Source organism: Telopea speciosissima, chromosome 6 (genome assembly GCF_018873765.1).
Source record: "Telopea speciosissima isolate NSW1024214 ecotype Mountain lineage chromosome 6, Tspe_v1, whole genome shotgun sequence".
NCBI classification, from domain to species: domain Eukaryota; kingdom Viridiplantae; phylum Streptophyta; class Magnoliopsida; order Proteales; family Proteaceae; genus Telopea; species Telopea speciosissima.
This window is the reverse complement of record NC_057921.1, coordinates 59,751,338-59,767,009: the sequence shown is the minus strand read 5'-3', so window position 1 is coordinate 59,767,009 and position 15,672 is coordinate 59,751,338. Positions and strand designations below refer to the sequence as shown.

At 37.5% G+C, this 15,672-nt stretch overlaps 1 protein-coding gene across 1 annotated transcript; it reads right to left on the bottom strand.

Moving 5' to 3' along the window:
- Nucleotides 1-7,300: 7,300 nt before the first annotated feature.
- LOC122664581 (CEN-like protein 1) lies at nucleotides 7,301-8,597 on the bottom strand. The gene is made up of 4 exons (XM_043860459.1): nucleotides 8,317-8,597; nucleotides 8,004-8,065; nucleotides 7,657-7,697; nucleotides 7,301-7,560 (listed from the first exon to the last, which is right to left on the bottom strand). The coding sequence occupies exons 1-4, from the start codon at nucleotides 8,515-8,517 to the stop codon at nucleotides 7,343-7,345; spliced, it is 522 nt and encodes a 173-aa protein (XP_043716394.1). The 5' UTR covers nucleotides 8,518-8,597; the 3' UTR covers nucleotides 7,301-7,342.
- Nucleotides 8,598-15,672: the final 7,075 nt, after the last annotated feature.

The window sequence follows — 15,672 nt, the reverse complement described above, 5'->3', positions numbered from 1 at the left end:
TCTTTCTTCTTATTTTATTTATGGCTTTGGTTCAGCAGTTTGGCTCAAGTTTTTTTTTTGATAGCACCAAGGGGGATCGAAGGGTGGGGATACTAGGTGAGGGTAGGGGGTTTCGAAACCAAGACCTCCTGGCAGGACTGGGCTCAACTGCACCAGCCCCCAACCGGTTGTGCTAGGCAGCGCCGCAGCCGTCCTCCAGTTCGGCTCAAGTTGGCCTTGAGAGGCTTATACAAGATTTATCTCTGTGCCGAAAGAATATAAACTCAAAAGGTGCAAACCAAGGTTATTAAAATCGGACTCAGAGGTCCAATCGGTCTAAAAAACCCTAGATTTGGATTGGCGTTCAGATTTGAAAACTCAGTGATTTGGTGACCAAAGCCCTAGAAATTGCCGCCTCGAATTGCTTAGAATCAGAATTGGCCGATTCCAATTTAATCAACGGCCGATCCCAATCCAAATTTTGAAACAGTGGTGCAAACTTAGCTGAATGGTATAAAGCCTAAAGAATGTTGTGTGTTTGGCATTCATCTTTTTAATAAAATTTGAACTAGCATCTCTACGAGTGGGCCCAGTCATGGGGAAAATTTCAGTACTTTCACATGGTCTTCTACTCTAGACTAGGTGTGGAATACTTTAAGACTCTCAATCAAACCGAAATTGAATCGAGCTGAATTGTTTAATAAATTATTCGAATTTAGTTTTAAAATTGAGACCATTTAGTTAAACTACATAAATAAAATCTAACCATTTAAACTATTAGTAGTCATTTAAATTGATTAATAATACATAACAAGTAAAGTCACTCTTGGTTAGATTGTTAGAATGCACAATTATGAGGAGAATAAACAAATCCTACTAAAAAAATAAGAGACATTCAAATCTTTTGAATAAAAAAAAAGAAATATATAAACAACTATAAATTAAAAAAAAATGTATATAACAATAACCAATACAATTTAATGTTTAGTTTACATCAAATTCAATAAAAAATTAGAAGAGAAAGATGCTGCTTGAGTAAAAAAAATAAAAAACCTAATAATACTGTTTAAAACCAAAACTATTTTTGATTTACCTAAAAATCTTGCATTGGATCAAATCGAGCTGTATATGTTGAAATCGAACCGTTTAACACCTTAGGAGATACTGAGTTGGTAATTCACTTAGAGTGATTGCAAACGGTACCTCTACACCGTAAAGTCAAAGGTGTCAATCAGTTCGATTTCAATTATTCGGTTCAGTTTTGGTTTGGTTCAAGATATACTAGGTGGAAATCAAAATCGAATCAAAACCAAATAAGAGTATGTTTTCAAATCAAAACCAAATCGGCTTGGTTTGGTTTTGGTTCATTTTTTATTTATTCAATTCACTATTCGATTTTGCCCTGTTTGTAATTGGTTTGGGCTTTATCTTAGGTGTTTGGGTCAACTTTTACATCTTCACCCAAAAAAAAAAAAAAAAAAAACCCCTTATTTTTTAGATTATAATTAATCAAAAAATTTCCAAACATTTAAAAGAAATAAAAACTTATCATCCAAATAAACATCCAAAGATATAGGGAAAATATCATCCCCCTCCCCTCTAAGTTTGCTTAATATCAACCCAGTACCCAAGTTTTCAAAAATGATAATTCCCTCTCCTACTTTATAAAGATTCTATCAACCATACCCTAACCGTTAAAAACTGCCATTAATTGATGACATAGACAGGCCCAATTTACCTAAAACCCCAGAGTACCCTTAATTTATTTCAATTCCATTTTTACCCCTCCAAAAGGGGTCTTCTTCTTTTTTTATTTCCGCCATTGACGATCTGCAACCTTTCTCTTCCAGGCCATTGACAATCTACAACCTTCCTTCGCCATTGACGACCTGCAAGGTATCTAGAACTACAAGCTTCCGCCATTCACTGTAATTGTTTTCTTCCGCCAGCATCACCATCACCACCACCACTGTCTGAAGAGGGGTTGATGAGATTTGGTGGAGGGGTTTTTGTTTGCAGAGGAACTACACTATCAGTCCCTATGGAAGGAGGATTACAGTCGAGATCCAGGTAAGGATCCATGTCCGAGAAGAAATAATCTCCAGATTTCAAATCTTGAGCTTCAATGAGTTTATTTGGGTTAGGGTTTGGTAAAAGCTAAGAAGCGGATTCAGCTTCTTCTCCGTCACCGTCGGCATCGCTGAGATCATCGTCATCGTCATCGTCGCCGCTAGATTTGTTGGGGACGAGGAGGTTCTTCTTGTGATTTTACTAAATGAAAGAAATGAATCGACTATATTGTTCATTTAGAGATGAATCGACTGTCGAAGTTAGCTAGTGATTTCTTTAGGAATACAAGAAAAGGATGAGAAGAGTTGGATGAAGAAGACTCTTGATTCTAACTGTATTTAGAGTCAATTGGGTTATTGATTTGTTTTGGAAGAGGATGAATATTGGTTAATGGGTTAATATGGATCTCTAATGCATGTTCCATCAGGTGTTTAATGCACCCCATCAAAGAGCTCTGTTATGCATCTCATTCGATTTTTTCTCCTATTGCCTCTCGTCGTCATGGTTTCCACCAATTTTGGAAATGGTTTTGTGGGTTATTTTTACATTTATCAGAGAACATAGTGGTAATTGGGTTTCTGCGATTGAAGTTTCAAATGGGTTTGAGGGATTTAGCTTCTGCTTCGCCACAGATTTACAATGCACATGGGATGCACAGGGACGGGATAGAGCTGGGCTTGTTGCGGTGGTGTACAACGGTGAGATGTTTGGCGGTGGGTGATTGCGATGGATGATGGCAGGACTGTGGTGATGTGCAGCAGCTGGGATGAGGGGTTGGATGGCACATCAAAAAAAGCTCTTATGTTGCTGCTGCAAAGAGGGTTTGGTTGGTGGCAGCCATGGCGGGGTGCTGGCGGTGGAAGAAGATCGGCAGTTGAGAATTTTTTTATTATTTTTTTTTACATTTGTTTACAGAGATTTGAAGCCAGAAAACGTAATGATTCAAAAAAATGGTCACCAGATGCTTGTCGATTTCGATCTCTCAACGAAACTTTCTGCAAAATCTCTAGAACCTTGTCCGATTCTTCGATTGAACACAACGAATTCTGAAATCAAATCCATCACATACAAATGATCTCTATCGCTTTTCCACTGCTTTGGCTCTGGCATTTCGCTTGTGCAGGCCGGTGGGGTTGCAGAGGAGGAAGAAGAAGAAGAACAAGAGGGGAGTGGGTCCCGCTGGATTTTATATTTTGAGAAATAAAAATAATTATGGGTGAGTGGGGGCAACAGAGGTGTAATTTTATCTTTACACATGTTTTTTTAACAGCGTTACATACTTAAGGTACGGTTGATAAAATCTTTATAAAGAAAGGGAGGGAGTTATCATTTTTTAACTCTTAGATACTGGGTTGATATTAAGCAAACTTAGAGGGGAGGGGAATGATATTTTTCCAAAGATATATGTGCAATTCAGTTCGGATCAATCAGTATTTACAAAAAAAAAAAAAAAAAAAAGGTTCAGATCAGTTAAAATATGAGTAATTTGATTTGGTCATAGCCAACAGTTTCATCGTTGGAAACCGAAACGAGAAAAGATTCTAGATTTTGAAATGAAAATCGAAACCAATTTGGTTCAATTTTAAACAGGTTTTGGTACTTAAATGACCAAGTGGTTGGACTTTCGGGTCATATTACATTCTGAACCCGTATTTATGACGTGGAAACTATCCTCTCCTTTTGGGCAATCTGACACTATATATGACTTGCAAACATGGGATGGGTGGCTATGGTGCGGTTGGAAGGGATCCAAGAGGTAGGCCTGTTTTTGCATTGGCTGGAGGGTTATAAAATCGTGATGTTATATACATGGAGCTTTGTGCTATAAGGGCTGGTTTATTGAAGGCTAGAGCCATGCAAATACAGCAGGTGCAAGTGCGTTCGGACACTATGGTGGCAGTGCAAATGATTGTGGGAACGTTTCAATTACATTGGGATTTCCTATGGTTACTTGAGGAGATTCGGAGTTTACGTGATAGTTTTCGCAGTTGTAGCTTTAATCACCATGTTAAAGAGATTAATGGTTGTGCAGATTTCTTAGCAGATATCAGATATTGTACACCATGTAGAAGAGGTTGATTTTAGTGTTTCTGGTCTTCCTGAAGCACTTTCCACTCATATTAGGAATGATGCTTCGGGTATGACTTATTACAGGTTGTAAGTTCGTTATACATATATACTAATATAAGCTCTTTTTAACCAATAAAAAAAAAAAAAAAAAAGATAAAGAAACAAAAAGCCTATATATGAGAGTCTGAGACCTGCAATGAAGGATGGGTGAAGCAAATCTATCTGGTCGCATGGTCCCTGTGCTCCGACAGTGTATAGGAGGGCATGAACTTACAATCCCGCCCCAATGAAATCAAATATCCCATCTAGTTGCGTGCATGCACTCTCATTGACCCCAATCACTTTCAATGAAATGACACAATCACCGTGGAATAATTATCACCTCCAATTCCTCTAATAGGGGGGGAGTAGACCCCACCTTGGGCAGTGTTTTTGGGTAGGGGGTAGGGTGGTCATTTCTACCCCCATGTGAGGAATTGGAGGAATTGGAAGGGACAACGAATTGGAGGAGACAATGATTCATCATCTGTGTCCTGTAAATTGTGAATGGTTGAGATACGTATGACCCACTTGAATTTGGGAAGTGGAACCCAACCCAACCCGACCTTTCAATTTTCGAAAGAACACTTAAAATTTGTAAGTAGGAGGAGATCTCTCTAACAGTTTACAAAGGAATTCCACTTATTTTTCTTGAAAATTTTTAAAAAAGTTCTAAGCTGTTGGAGTATTGGGATTGGGAATAGAGAGATAGTCTAGTGTTGCCCTTTCAAGGATTCCTCTAAAAAGGGAGCTGAAATGATCACCCTACCCCTGTTCAAACACTCTGTTAAGGTGAAGTCCATCGCTCCTTATTAGAGGAACTGGGAACTGAAAGATATAATTTTCCACCCCTTTCAAATATCTTTTTTTTTTTTTTTGGGGGGGGGGGGATCTATGAGTCTCTTCTGGTGATTGTCATTGGTTCTTTGGTGTTGTAACTATAATCCTCTATTTTATCTTAGATCATAGAAACCAAGTTGCTTTCTTTTAAAGACTAATCCAAATCTTGTAGCTATTAGTTGTCGATCTTGTTTGTTCTTTTGTTGAAAACACCAACTTGCTTGCCTCAGACCAGACCAGTTCATTGTGATTAAGGTAGTGATTTTGGATAATTTTTCTAAGGAGGTTGGATGGTCATCCATTATAATTTACCATAATCTTGTAGCTATTAGTAGTCGATCTTGTTTGTTCTATTTTATTTCTTTTTAGGGGATAAGATCCCTATCGGGCTGTGTGGAGCCTACACCCACATGAGGGGCGAAATAATCCCCCTGCCCTCTTCCGATAAACTGAAAAAATCTCACCCTTTATGGATACCCCGATCTACACTCTCATTGGCCCCCATGTTGTTGCACGGACCATGTAGCTTGACAACAATCTTCTATGGCATTGCCATTCTATTTATTTTCATAAAAATAGAACACACACACACACACACACACACACACACACACACACACACACACACACACACACAATGACATTGGCATTGCCTTTATATCAAAAAAAGGAAGAAGAAAGGAAGAAGAAGTTTTCTACCACCGTAGGTAAGGAAAATCTCTTGATTATTGCCGGACCAGCCATCTAGAGAATTCCCAAATTTAATTGGGCTTGATAGAATAATAATCTATTAAAAAGAAGGAAAAAAAAAAAAAAAAGGTTAATTAAAAGATACCATGTGAGTCACAATGAAAGTGGGTCAGAGGTTTCATTAGATAGCCGACCTTAGAGATTAAAAAAAGCCAAGAGACTGTGTTTCGTGTTTCTTTCTACACCAAGTCTATAGGACTATTACTTATTAGTCTATCTAAGAATGTCAAAATGTGTTTAATTAGCCAAAAAATTAAAAAAAAAATGTGATCTATGGGCATCTAAAACCTAAAAATTAATGGTTAACTAACATATGATTTGACTTCCCATCACAATAGTCATGCAGGTTAGATATTCTAAAAATCTCAACTAAAAAATTTGTGATTGTCGGGTTGACACCCACTAAGGTGTGTAAGAATTTGTTGTCTTACCTTTTTTGTCTTCTTCGTATTACACATTTTTTTTTCCAGGAGTAAGAATCAAATGTCGTGTTTCACATGTATATTCTAAAATCACGCGGAACAATGACAGCTACTAAAAATGACATATGAGTAAATTAATTTTAAATAAAAAGAGAAAAGATCCCTAACTAGATTAGCTCGACCAAGGATTTTTGCCCAACTAAATATTATATTTTATATGTTTTTGAATGCATGGACACCTTAGTGATAGAACCCTTTAACACAGTCCTCGAATTCATGCACTAAGAGAGAGCATACAACAATCCTCAAATTCAGATGTTTGAGAGCACTCTTTAAGGACAAGGGTTTTGATCCTCTATTGTCATCTACCCGTCCTGCCTGTGTGCTTCTTCACATAGGTAGGGGCGCTCAGGCAGTGGGTAGGGCGATCATTGCATCCTTGCCTATATGAGGAATCACACAGGTAGGGGGCAGGCGACAGTAGAGGATCTAAATTGTTAATGACAATCACCTTAAGGATTAAGAGAGATCACATTTTATTGTTCGGAGTCTGAAATGCCCTTGACACTATTCCAAAAGTTCCATCTCGATCACCACCCAGATTTAAAGATTCTTCTTTCACCGTGGATGAAGGAAAACACGTGTGAGGGCCATGATTTTAGGAATCAGTATCGAATACTGATAATTTTTTTTAATGAAATATAATTCTTTGATCTAGAATTGGACCAATACAAAACCTGATACAGTCAACGCATATTGGTATCGATGGCGACCGATACTGTCACGATACCACGGTGAACTAAATCCATGGTTGAGGCTTGATCCATACTTGGCTATGTATCAAACTGACCTTGAATTAATAATAGAAAGAAGAACAAGAGTTCAAGATCAAGTACATATTAAGTGCCTAACAATTACCTCACTAAGGATCTAATAATGAAAGGAAATGAAGACTAACAATAGCGATGAGTAGAACCCCCTGGAAGAGAAGCTCAGGGCATCTACTTACTACTACTAGTAGTACAGTACGTAACACATCATACGTTACAGACAAACAAAACCAAAGTGGACGTACAAACTCTAGAAAACCCTAATTAAGTGCCTTCACTGCCCTTCTCAGTTCTTTCTCTCTCTCTCTCTCTCTCTCTCTCTATGACTTTTGTTTCATATGATCATCTTCTTCTTGCTGCAGTTTCTCTCTGTGCATTGAAGTAGATTGCAGCAACTGGAAGGCCCAGATCGTTTGCTTCTGAGAACTTTCTAGTGCTGAAATGATCTCTGAATGCTGGTGCCTGAACTGTTTGTCTCCTCTTCTGCTTAAACAGAATAAATGCATACCTATGGATTCCTATAATAGGCTTCGGTATCTCATACTCCACCATTTCTTTCCCTGTTCAAGTCCAAAGAAAAGTTTTGTTTTAACCTTTTAAAGCTTAAACAACCTTTAGATTCAGTGAAAATTAAAAGGTTTTTTAGAGGTACCCACCAAAGGAAGCATCTGTTGTACCTGGAATGTCTGTAACAATCCTGAAATTCAAGTAAGTTTAATTAATATACCCATTTAAGGAAAGAAAAAAAAGAGGACTTGTTGGTTGATATCACACTTAATCAGGAAAATTATCACCTCCATTTGTCTGCCTGTAAATTTCCTCAATTCCCTCTAATAGAGGGAGGTGGACCCCACTCAGGTAGTGTGTTCGGGCAAGAGGTAGGGTGATCATTTCCGCCCCCCACCCCCTATTAGATGGGATTGAGGAAATTGACGGACAGGTAAATTGAGGGGATAAACCAGTGAAAGAAAAAAAAAATTAGGGTGTGGTTGATATCACAAACCAGTGAAGATGCTCTCTTAGGTATGGATCACTAGGGCCTGGAGCATCTGGGTCTGTCATCACCTTCATAAATAGAAAAAAAAATAAAATAAAAATACATAAATAAATTTTTAGTCAAATTAAAAACACAAATATAAAACGCCCAGAGACAAACCAACAGCTGTCTAGTATAGTTGGTGAGCTGTGGTGTATTTCATGTCCATGATCACCAGGAAGTCTTGAGTTCAAGTTTCCTGACCGATACCTTAAAAAAACAATGAAAAAAAGAAGAAGACACAGCGGTGGTGCAATTGTGTTTAATGGAAGAAGCTTACAAGAGTGTAGAAAGTCCTCATATCCTCGCCGTCTATCTCTACTCGAGGCCTTGAAATAATGGCAGAAGGCATTAACTCCACCCCATTACACACCTGGTTGTTGGAGTTGTAAGTAATATTCAATTTCACACTTGGGGTGAAATCATCCACTACTTCACCTACTACTCTCCCCAAAGTTAGTGGTGGCAAGGACCTCAACATGCTGCCAAACTACCCAAGTGTGTTTGTGTGTGAGAAAGAGAGAGAGAGAGAGAGGTTTTGTGGTATGGGGGATTTGGTGAGAGGAGAAGATGGTTTTATAAGCAGAAGGAAGGGGACTATGGAGCTTAATTTTGAAGTTTGAAGATTAAAAGATTCGAAAATTCTCCATTTAGATAATTTAGGTGAAGAGACAAATGAAGTTTGAAAGCATTGAACAAAGTTGATGGATCCCACATTCCCTTTCCCTTGTTTGCTTAAATAAATAATAATAATAATAATAATGGGCAGTCAACTTACAATTCCATAAAATGATAAATGGAGAATACAACTTTCTCTTAATTACAATATCACTTGGCAGCTGCTTTTTCTCACCACTCCATAGTCTATAAACCACACAAAAAATATCTTATCTGCAAAACAACAACCTTGGTACCGGCCCCCCTCCACTTTTTTCCTGAACATCCCCAAACAAATCAAGGTTGTTTTTTAAAGGGGAGGGCTCCCATGCTGCCAGTGTGGGAAGGAATTTTTATACGATATCAATTAATGGTGTGAAAAAGGTATCATTTATGTGAATCTTATATTTTTATAATAAAAAAAATAAGAATACATGTGTGGAGTCCTCACTTTTTGTGAAAATAGAATGAAAAAGAATCTGCACACAAACAATGTGCAGAATATTTTTCCCTTTTAGTGCACAAAATTTCTTCATTTCTTTCATTCTTATTTATTATCTCGAGAGATTGTAGCCATCACTTAAAAATCGACCATAGATATGAATGAGCTTGTTCTCTTACTTTAAAACTAAGGGTATCATAATGGAACGGAACCGGCCGTTTATGATCAAATCAAACCAGACTGCTGAGAATGACTCGAATCTAATTTCATAAATTATCTTCTCGATTTGTTTTGATTTGCACCAAAAAAATCAACGATTCAAAACCAAATAAGAATTGATAAAATCGGACCAAATAAATTCAATTTTTTTGTATTGCCTTATGTACAAGCAAAGTTGATTATGTGTTTCTAAGGGACTGTATTTCCAAAGTGGACTTTTATGATCGAATGTTCAGTAAGAAAATCCGCAATATATATTGAGATGATAAACTTCAGTTTTCTAAACTTATCTGTCCATGTTCTCAAGTTAAGTCTAAGAGGAATCAAATTAAAGGGTAGAAATTAAATGTGAAACCAAATGAGAACCAACACTACAACCCGCATGTAAACCGAATGTAAACCGGAATTAAACATATTACAAATCATAATTGCAAACAGTTTTCCAAAATCAGTACTACAAACCACATGTAAAACAGATATGAATTGGATAAAGAAAACCGAATGGATGCTAGTGAATTAAACAGACCGAATGTAAAACAATTCTGATTTTGCTTGATTCTTGTCCTATTCAGTTTTGATTTGCACTTTGTCAAAATGTAAATCAAATCGAAACGAAACTAAATTACTGGGACCAGACCAAATCGATTGACACCCTTACTCAAAACCTTATCATATCATTTTAGATAATAGAACCATTCCATTACTACCAATCCAAAGAAGAGATATACGGTTCACGTTGGAAAGGTATAAAGCTAGAACTCACAAGACAAGTCTTAGTCGTCCATTTTCATGTTTATTCTTATCTAACTCATTTGTTAGTTCCTGATCGAAGTTAGGAGAGTGCATAATAATATGATTAGAGTACTAGTACGTATACATAGACATACACATGATACTTGCTAGTATATATATGGAAGATATTTGATTGAATTCGACTCTATAATAGTGACACATGGCTAATCTACATGACAGAATAAGTGCCTTGTGATGTTTGGAAAAGTAACAGACCATTGCGATAATGATATTTCATCATTAAAAAAAATTAATAAAATAAAATAAATCCCCTCAAAATCTAAATTGAGGTTAGGCACGTTTGTATGAAATATGAATCAAAAGGCAGCCAATGGTTTGGAAGGGCTTCATTCATACACGGCCGTCTTGTGTGAGCATTGGGTTGCGTGTTTGGTACTGGTGGGGCCGGGGGTCTCACGCACTTTCTGGCAAATCCCAGGCCAGATGTAGAAGGGGTTAAACCTTCTTCACACCTCTTTTAGTCTCAAGGAACAACGTTTTTAAATCATTTGAAGATTTTAAAAAATAAAAATAAAAAAAGATTGGGCTACATTTATCATGTGAGTCTTTAAATTCTCAGTCATCAATTATAGAGTGAGTGAGTTAGGTCATTCATTGCATCATAACTGGCCAAGAATACTGGAGAATTGGGATCCCATTCTACCTCGAGTGGGTCCCATAGCATCTTAGCTAGGCTTCTCAGACAATGGAAGAAGACATATATGAATCAGAAGTTTCAAGCTGCACAACAGTTTAAAAAGGCTGAACTCCAAGGAGGACCATCTGGGGATAAATTCTTTGAAATTAGAAACAATATGGGTGACTGGCTGAGGCACAGTAGGGGTCCCTTTGTCTGTGTGTGCGTGTGTATATATATATATATATATTTTTTTTTTTTTTAATTTTTGAGGTGGGGGTGGGGGAGAGATTGAGAGAAGGAATGTAACTAGAATGCCCATAAACGTGGCACACATGCACTCATATGCATACACCCCTACACATGCGCACCGGCATCAATTAGAAGAACAACAACAACATATCCGAAAGCAATTATAGTTGCTTGGGCCTTTTAGCACTACCCACTAGGTATTAAGCTTTTATCTTAAAATCAATTGGTTCAAAATGCGCTGGCCTCTTATGGTTCTTATACTTGATAGTCGAAGCACCCACAACGTATGTGAGATTATTACATTAATACTGTTTCCCCCAAATTTCTCCGATCTGGAGACCATTGTTGGATGTGAAAACTATTTTATAAAGCAAATTGAATCAAAGAGTGGGTTCTACCAGTGCCTTGGTAATCTAAGGACTTTTCAAAAAGAAATGCAAAGATTGCAATGCCAAGAACAAGAAAAAGAAGCAATCAAATTAATTTTCTTTCCAGATACATCTATGGTAAAATGTTTACAAACCCTCCATTAGCACCCAATGACGCTTCTTTTGAGATGCTCCCATGTTGTCATTGAAGGATTGTAGAGATCTTCAATTTGACTTAGAACATAGTACTGTTGAAGAGTAACCCCAACAAGTTTTTTTAAGAAAAATAACATAAATCATTTACAATTAAGAAAAGGAAAAAAGACAGGTGGTTTCTGTAGTTGTCAGGTAGTTTCATAATTACCTACTTCTTTGAGAGGTAGTTTCACAACTACCCACTTCTTTGAGAGCTTGTTGTAACCACCCTGCTGACCGTTCGTCAGTCGCTTAACCGTTTATTGCTCATTGATCGTTTTTTTGATCGTTTTCGATCATTGACCGTTTCTAACCGAACTGACTATTTTCGATCATTGACCGTTTTTTTGATCGTTTTCGATCATTGATCGTTTCTGACCGTTTTCGGTGATTGTTTCTGACTGTTTTCAGTTACTGACCGTTTTCCGATCACTTACTAACAAGTTAGTTTTGACATAAATAGATTTCGATCTATTTATCTATTAACCGAAATAGGCCGAAAATAAGGTGTAAACAAATACTAAGGCTCATTGTTTCAAGTTTTTTATTTTTATTTTTATTTTTATTTTTGGACAGAGGGCTCATTGTCTGAGTAGGTTTCTACTAATAGGGTTGAACACATTCTTAGTTTGTATCATTTGTCCTTCTTCCTCTGGGCTCTGGGTTGTAGGCTTGTAGGCAGGGGTTAAAAGAACTGAATCAGAATCCGGCTCGATCTGTTGGTTTGGATCAATCAGGAATCGATTAAAATCGACTACAATGTGGTCTAACCCTAAAAATCCAGTACAGACCAACCGATCCGATCGGCCAAATTGTAAAAAAAGCACTGCTTTTAGCAGAGTATCCAACACTTTCTTCACTTTCTGTCCACCTACTACTACAAGATAAGGTTTGGTTTACACTTTACAAAGTCGAGAGTTTAATTTGCCACAGTAAGAAGAGCTTGGATACTGTGACAAAAGTAGAAAAAAACTAGAAACAGAAACCTCCCTACTTATGGGAATTTAAATATTTTCCACAGTAAGAAATGATATTCTGACAGAATTACAAAAAAATTAGAAACAGAAATAATTTGGTCTCGCTACATACTTATGGTGAAACACCACCCCACTGACCACATATATTCAAATGTTACGTACCACTGGATCTTTCAATTTCAGCTGCAACTTTGTACTAATGGCAGCTAGTTGAGCTGTTTCTCAATACCAATATGATACCTTCTCTGCTCTAATCTTTATGCTCCACAATCAATGCTGCAATTTATTCAGTTGTACAAATGTGAGCAGTTCGTGTACCAAAAAAGGGCAAAAGGGCAAAAGGGCAAAGGGCAAAAGACAAAAAGGGCTGGGTGGGGCCTCTACCTAATAGTTATATTGCTTTTTTCACATTGAACCTACTAAAGCCAAAACCGATTGTAAGGAATCACAACTGAAGTCCTTTTGTTCGTAAGAAGTAGTCCCAAGACTTACAACATTCTACATTTATACATTATTATTGAACACACTTTGCAATTGGCATTGTTTATGTGTTGATTGTCATTGTAGTCAACATAGTGCATGTGTATGTGTGTTGGTTATCGATATAATATATCTTAGTGTAGTATTATCAGCAGTATAACAGTACAGATGACAGACGTGAGTACAAAAGTGTACAACAGTGTATTGGTGTAGCAAGACGCCTACAATAATGTTATAGACCTTCAGTGATGTGACAAGGATCACATTGTTCTAGCACAACTGACAATGATAGTGGCAACACGACAGAGGTATGACAGATGACTGGTGAGGGTACAACATGATTTGTCAGGCACATGGTGAGTTGGTAGTACATATGGCAGCATCCTTGCTAGTCCGGCATGATGAATGAGCTCACCCAGGTGACAATTTGACATGTGTATATATAGCACAGTGTTCACAGGTGATGTGACAGTGTTGGGAGTGTACTGGTGAGGTGGCACAGGTTTAGTGAGTGATGTGGTAGTTCCAAATATGTCAGGGAGTTCTATTACAGAGTCTACATGTGACAACCAGTTGTGAGGTGAGCAACAAGCTTGATGAGATTGCAAGCCACATGACATTCATGATGAGGTTGGGCATGGCATGATGAAGATTCATGTTGATGCATAGGTAATTGCGTGTGCTGAGGTGGAAGCCTTGGTGGCAAGTCTGGCTTGATGGCAGCTAAGGCACAAGGGCCACATGGCCAAGGCAGCTAGGCCGTTTGGTGTTGGTGTAACAGCTTCATGGAGTTTTTGAGATACTTTCTAGTCAAATTTTGGAAGAACTAAAGCTATGAAGAGTGGAGATCTTTGGGCCAACTTTTCAAAAAAATTTGAATTATGACAAACTGATATCAGAATGGGAAGTTATGGCATGATCTTCAGGCATGACTCGCTAGTTGAAGACAAAAGTTATTACACATCAGTCAGGGTAAAACAGATTTTTGGGAACTATGCACTCTACCTAGGTTGAAGATGTCTTCATATGAAATTTAACCCTTCGAGTCTTTTCTCCAATGCCATTGGAATTGGGTCATTTGGATTTCGGACGAGAAAGATATTGAAGTTTGACTGGACAAAAACCCGAAGGTGTCCTGAGTCATTGCAATCACAAAAACACCACTGGGTGCTGTAGCTCCCTGGTAGTTGTAGCTACTTAAAACTTGATGTTATAACGTCAAATTTGAGTATTGAGTAAATGCTGAGATCAATGTGACAATAACTCCGTATACGTAGGCAGTTTGCTAAAGCACGTATATCTTTGCATTGTGGATGCCCATTATGTTGGATATTAGAGTACTCAATTGTAAGATGGGTATGCACACCGGATAAACCTTGCTATAGAATTGTAGACTGTCTGTAATTGAGAGGCAAGATACGTTATATGATTGTGTATGTGCTAACTAGTAAAATTGGGAGTGCCCCAACCAGTTACAACGACTTATTGCTAGTGTCAAGTGTTTTTGTTTTTTGGTGAAAAAGTGTCAAGTGTGATACATGATACAATAGTTATTAATGAGACAATGCCTGGATATCAACTCAGGACAACATCATGTGTCTCAACTCTTGGCAACAGGTTTGGGCAAGTGCCAATGAGTGTTTTAAGTGCCATCATCTTGGGGGATCCATAGAGTGAGTAAAATTTGGAAGAATATTTTGTGACCCTGATTCACCCCATTCTCAATCTCAACTTGGTTGAGAACAACTAGAACCACCAGATGTAATGACAGAGTATACAGAGACAACAAAATTAGAATTGAAGAATGGTAAATATAAATAGTATTATACTACCTCTCAATACATTTTGAACCACAAGAAAGGCATCTTGGTCAAAAATTTTGAACCACTGGGCAGACATCTTAGTCAAACTGACCATTAGATAGGGAAGCCCCGCCCCCCCCCTTTGGATTAACCTCATGTCAAGTTTCAGGTTCCATCTCCCTACATAGCCTACCAAGCTAGGAGTAATTGCATCTCACAGGTTTAAATGAAATCACCACAAAAGTGCTAAAGTTGAAATGTCAATCAATCTCTTTCACTTCTCCATTTAAAACGAAAAAAGGTGAATTGGGCTGAGACTTTCAAACTGATAGATGATGATGTAGTTGGAACGTCCACACAATTTGACTAACAAAAAAAAAAAAAAACACAATGTTAGATATTTGGGCTGTGTTGGAAAGCCTCTCAACACAAGAACATGTAAACAAGTTTTTCCCTAGTCAGCTTTTATTTAAAAAGCATATTTTTAGTAAAGAACACCCCATCAACTGGAAAATATTGCAGGAGATATCCAATGTGACAACCTGCATCTAAAGTTTCTCAAGAAACCAGTAAGAAGGATGGTTATCTGTCCCATTAGAGAAGAAATCTATTTTCCCTGTAACATGGTGGCTTATAATGTTTTAAACTCACCTAATTAACTTCTATCACCTTCAACCATCTCATGATTCAGTCCATCAGATTTGATTATGACATGTGCATGATTCCTAAATGTTTGGAAGGGTCTCATTTAAACAAGCTGTAAATGTTTGATTCACCATGGCATATAAACCAAACTTATGTAATAAAAGACATGC

Coding starts and splice junctions, on each gene's coding strand:
- LOC122664581 (XM_043860459.1), bottom strand. CDS start 8,517: ATGTTGAGGTCCTTGCCACCACTAACTTTGGGGAGAGTAGTAGGTGAA. Junction 7,698..8,003: donor CTAAGAGAGCATCTTCACTG/GTTTGTGATATC, acceptor CTTGAATTTCAG/GATTGTTACAGACATTCCAG. Junction 7,561..7,656: donor TACAACAGATGCTTCCTTTG/GTGGGTACCTCT, acceptor GGACTTGAACAG/GGAAAGAAATGGTGGAGTAT.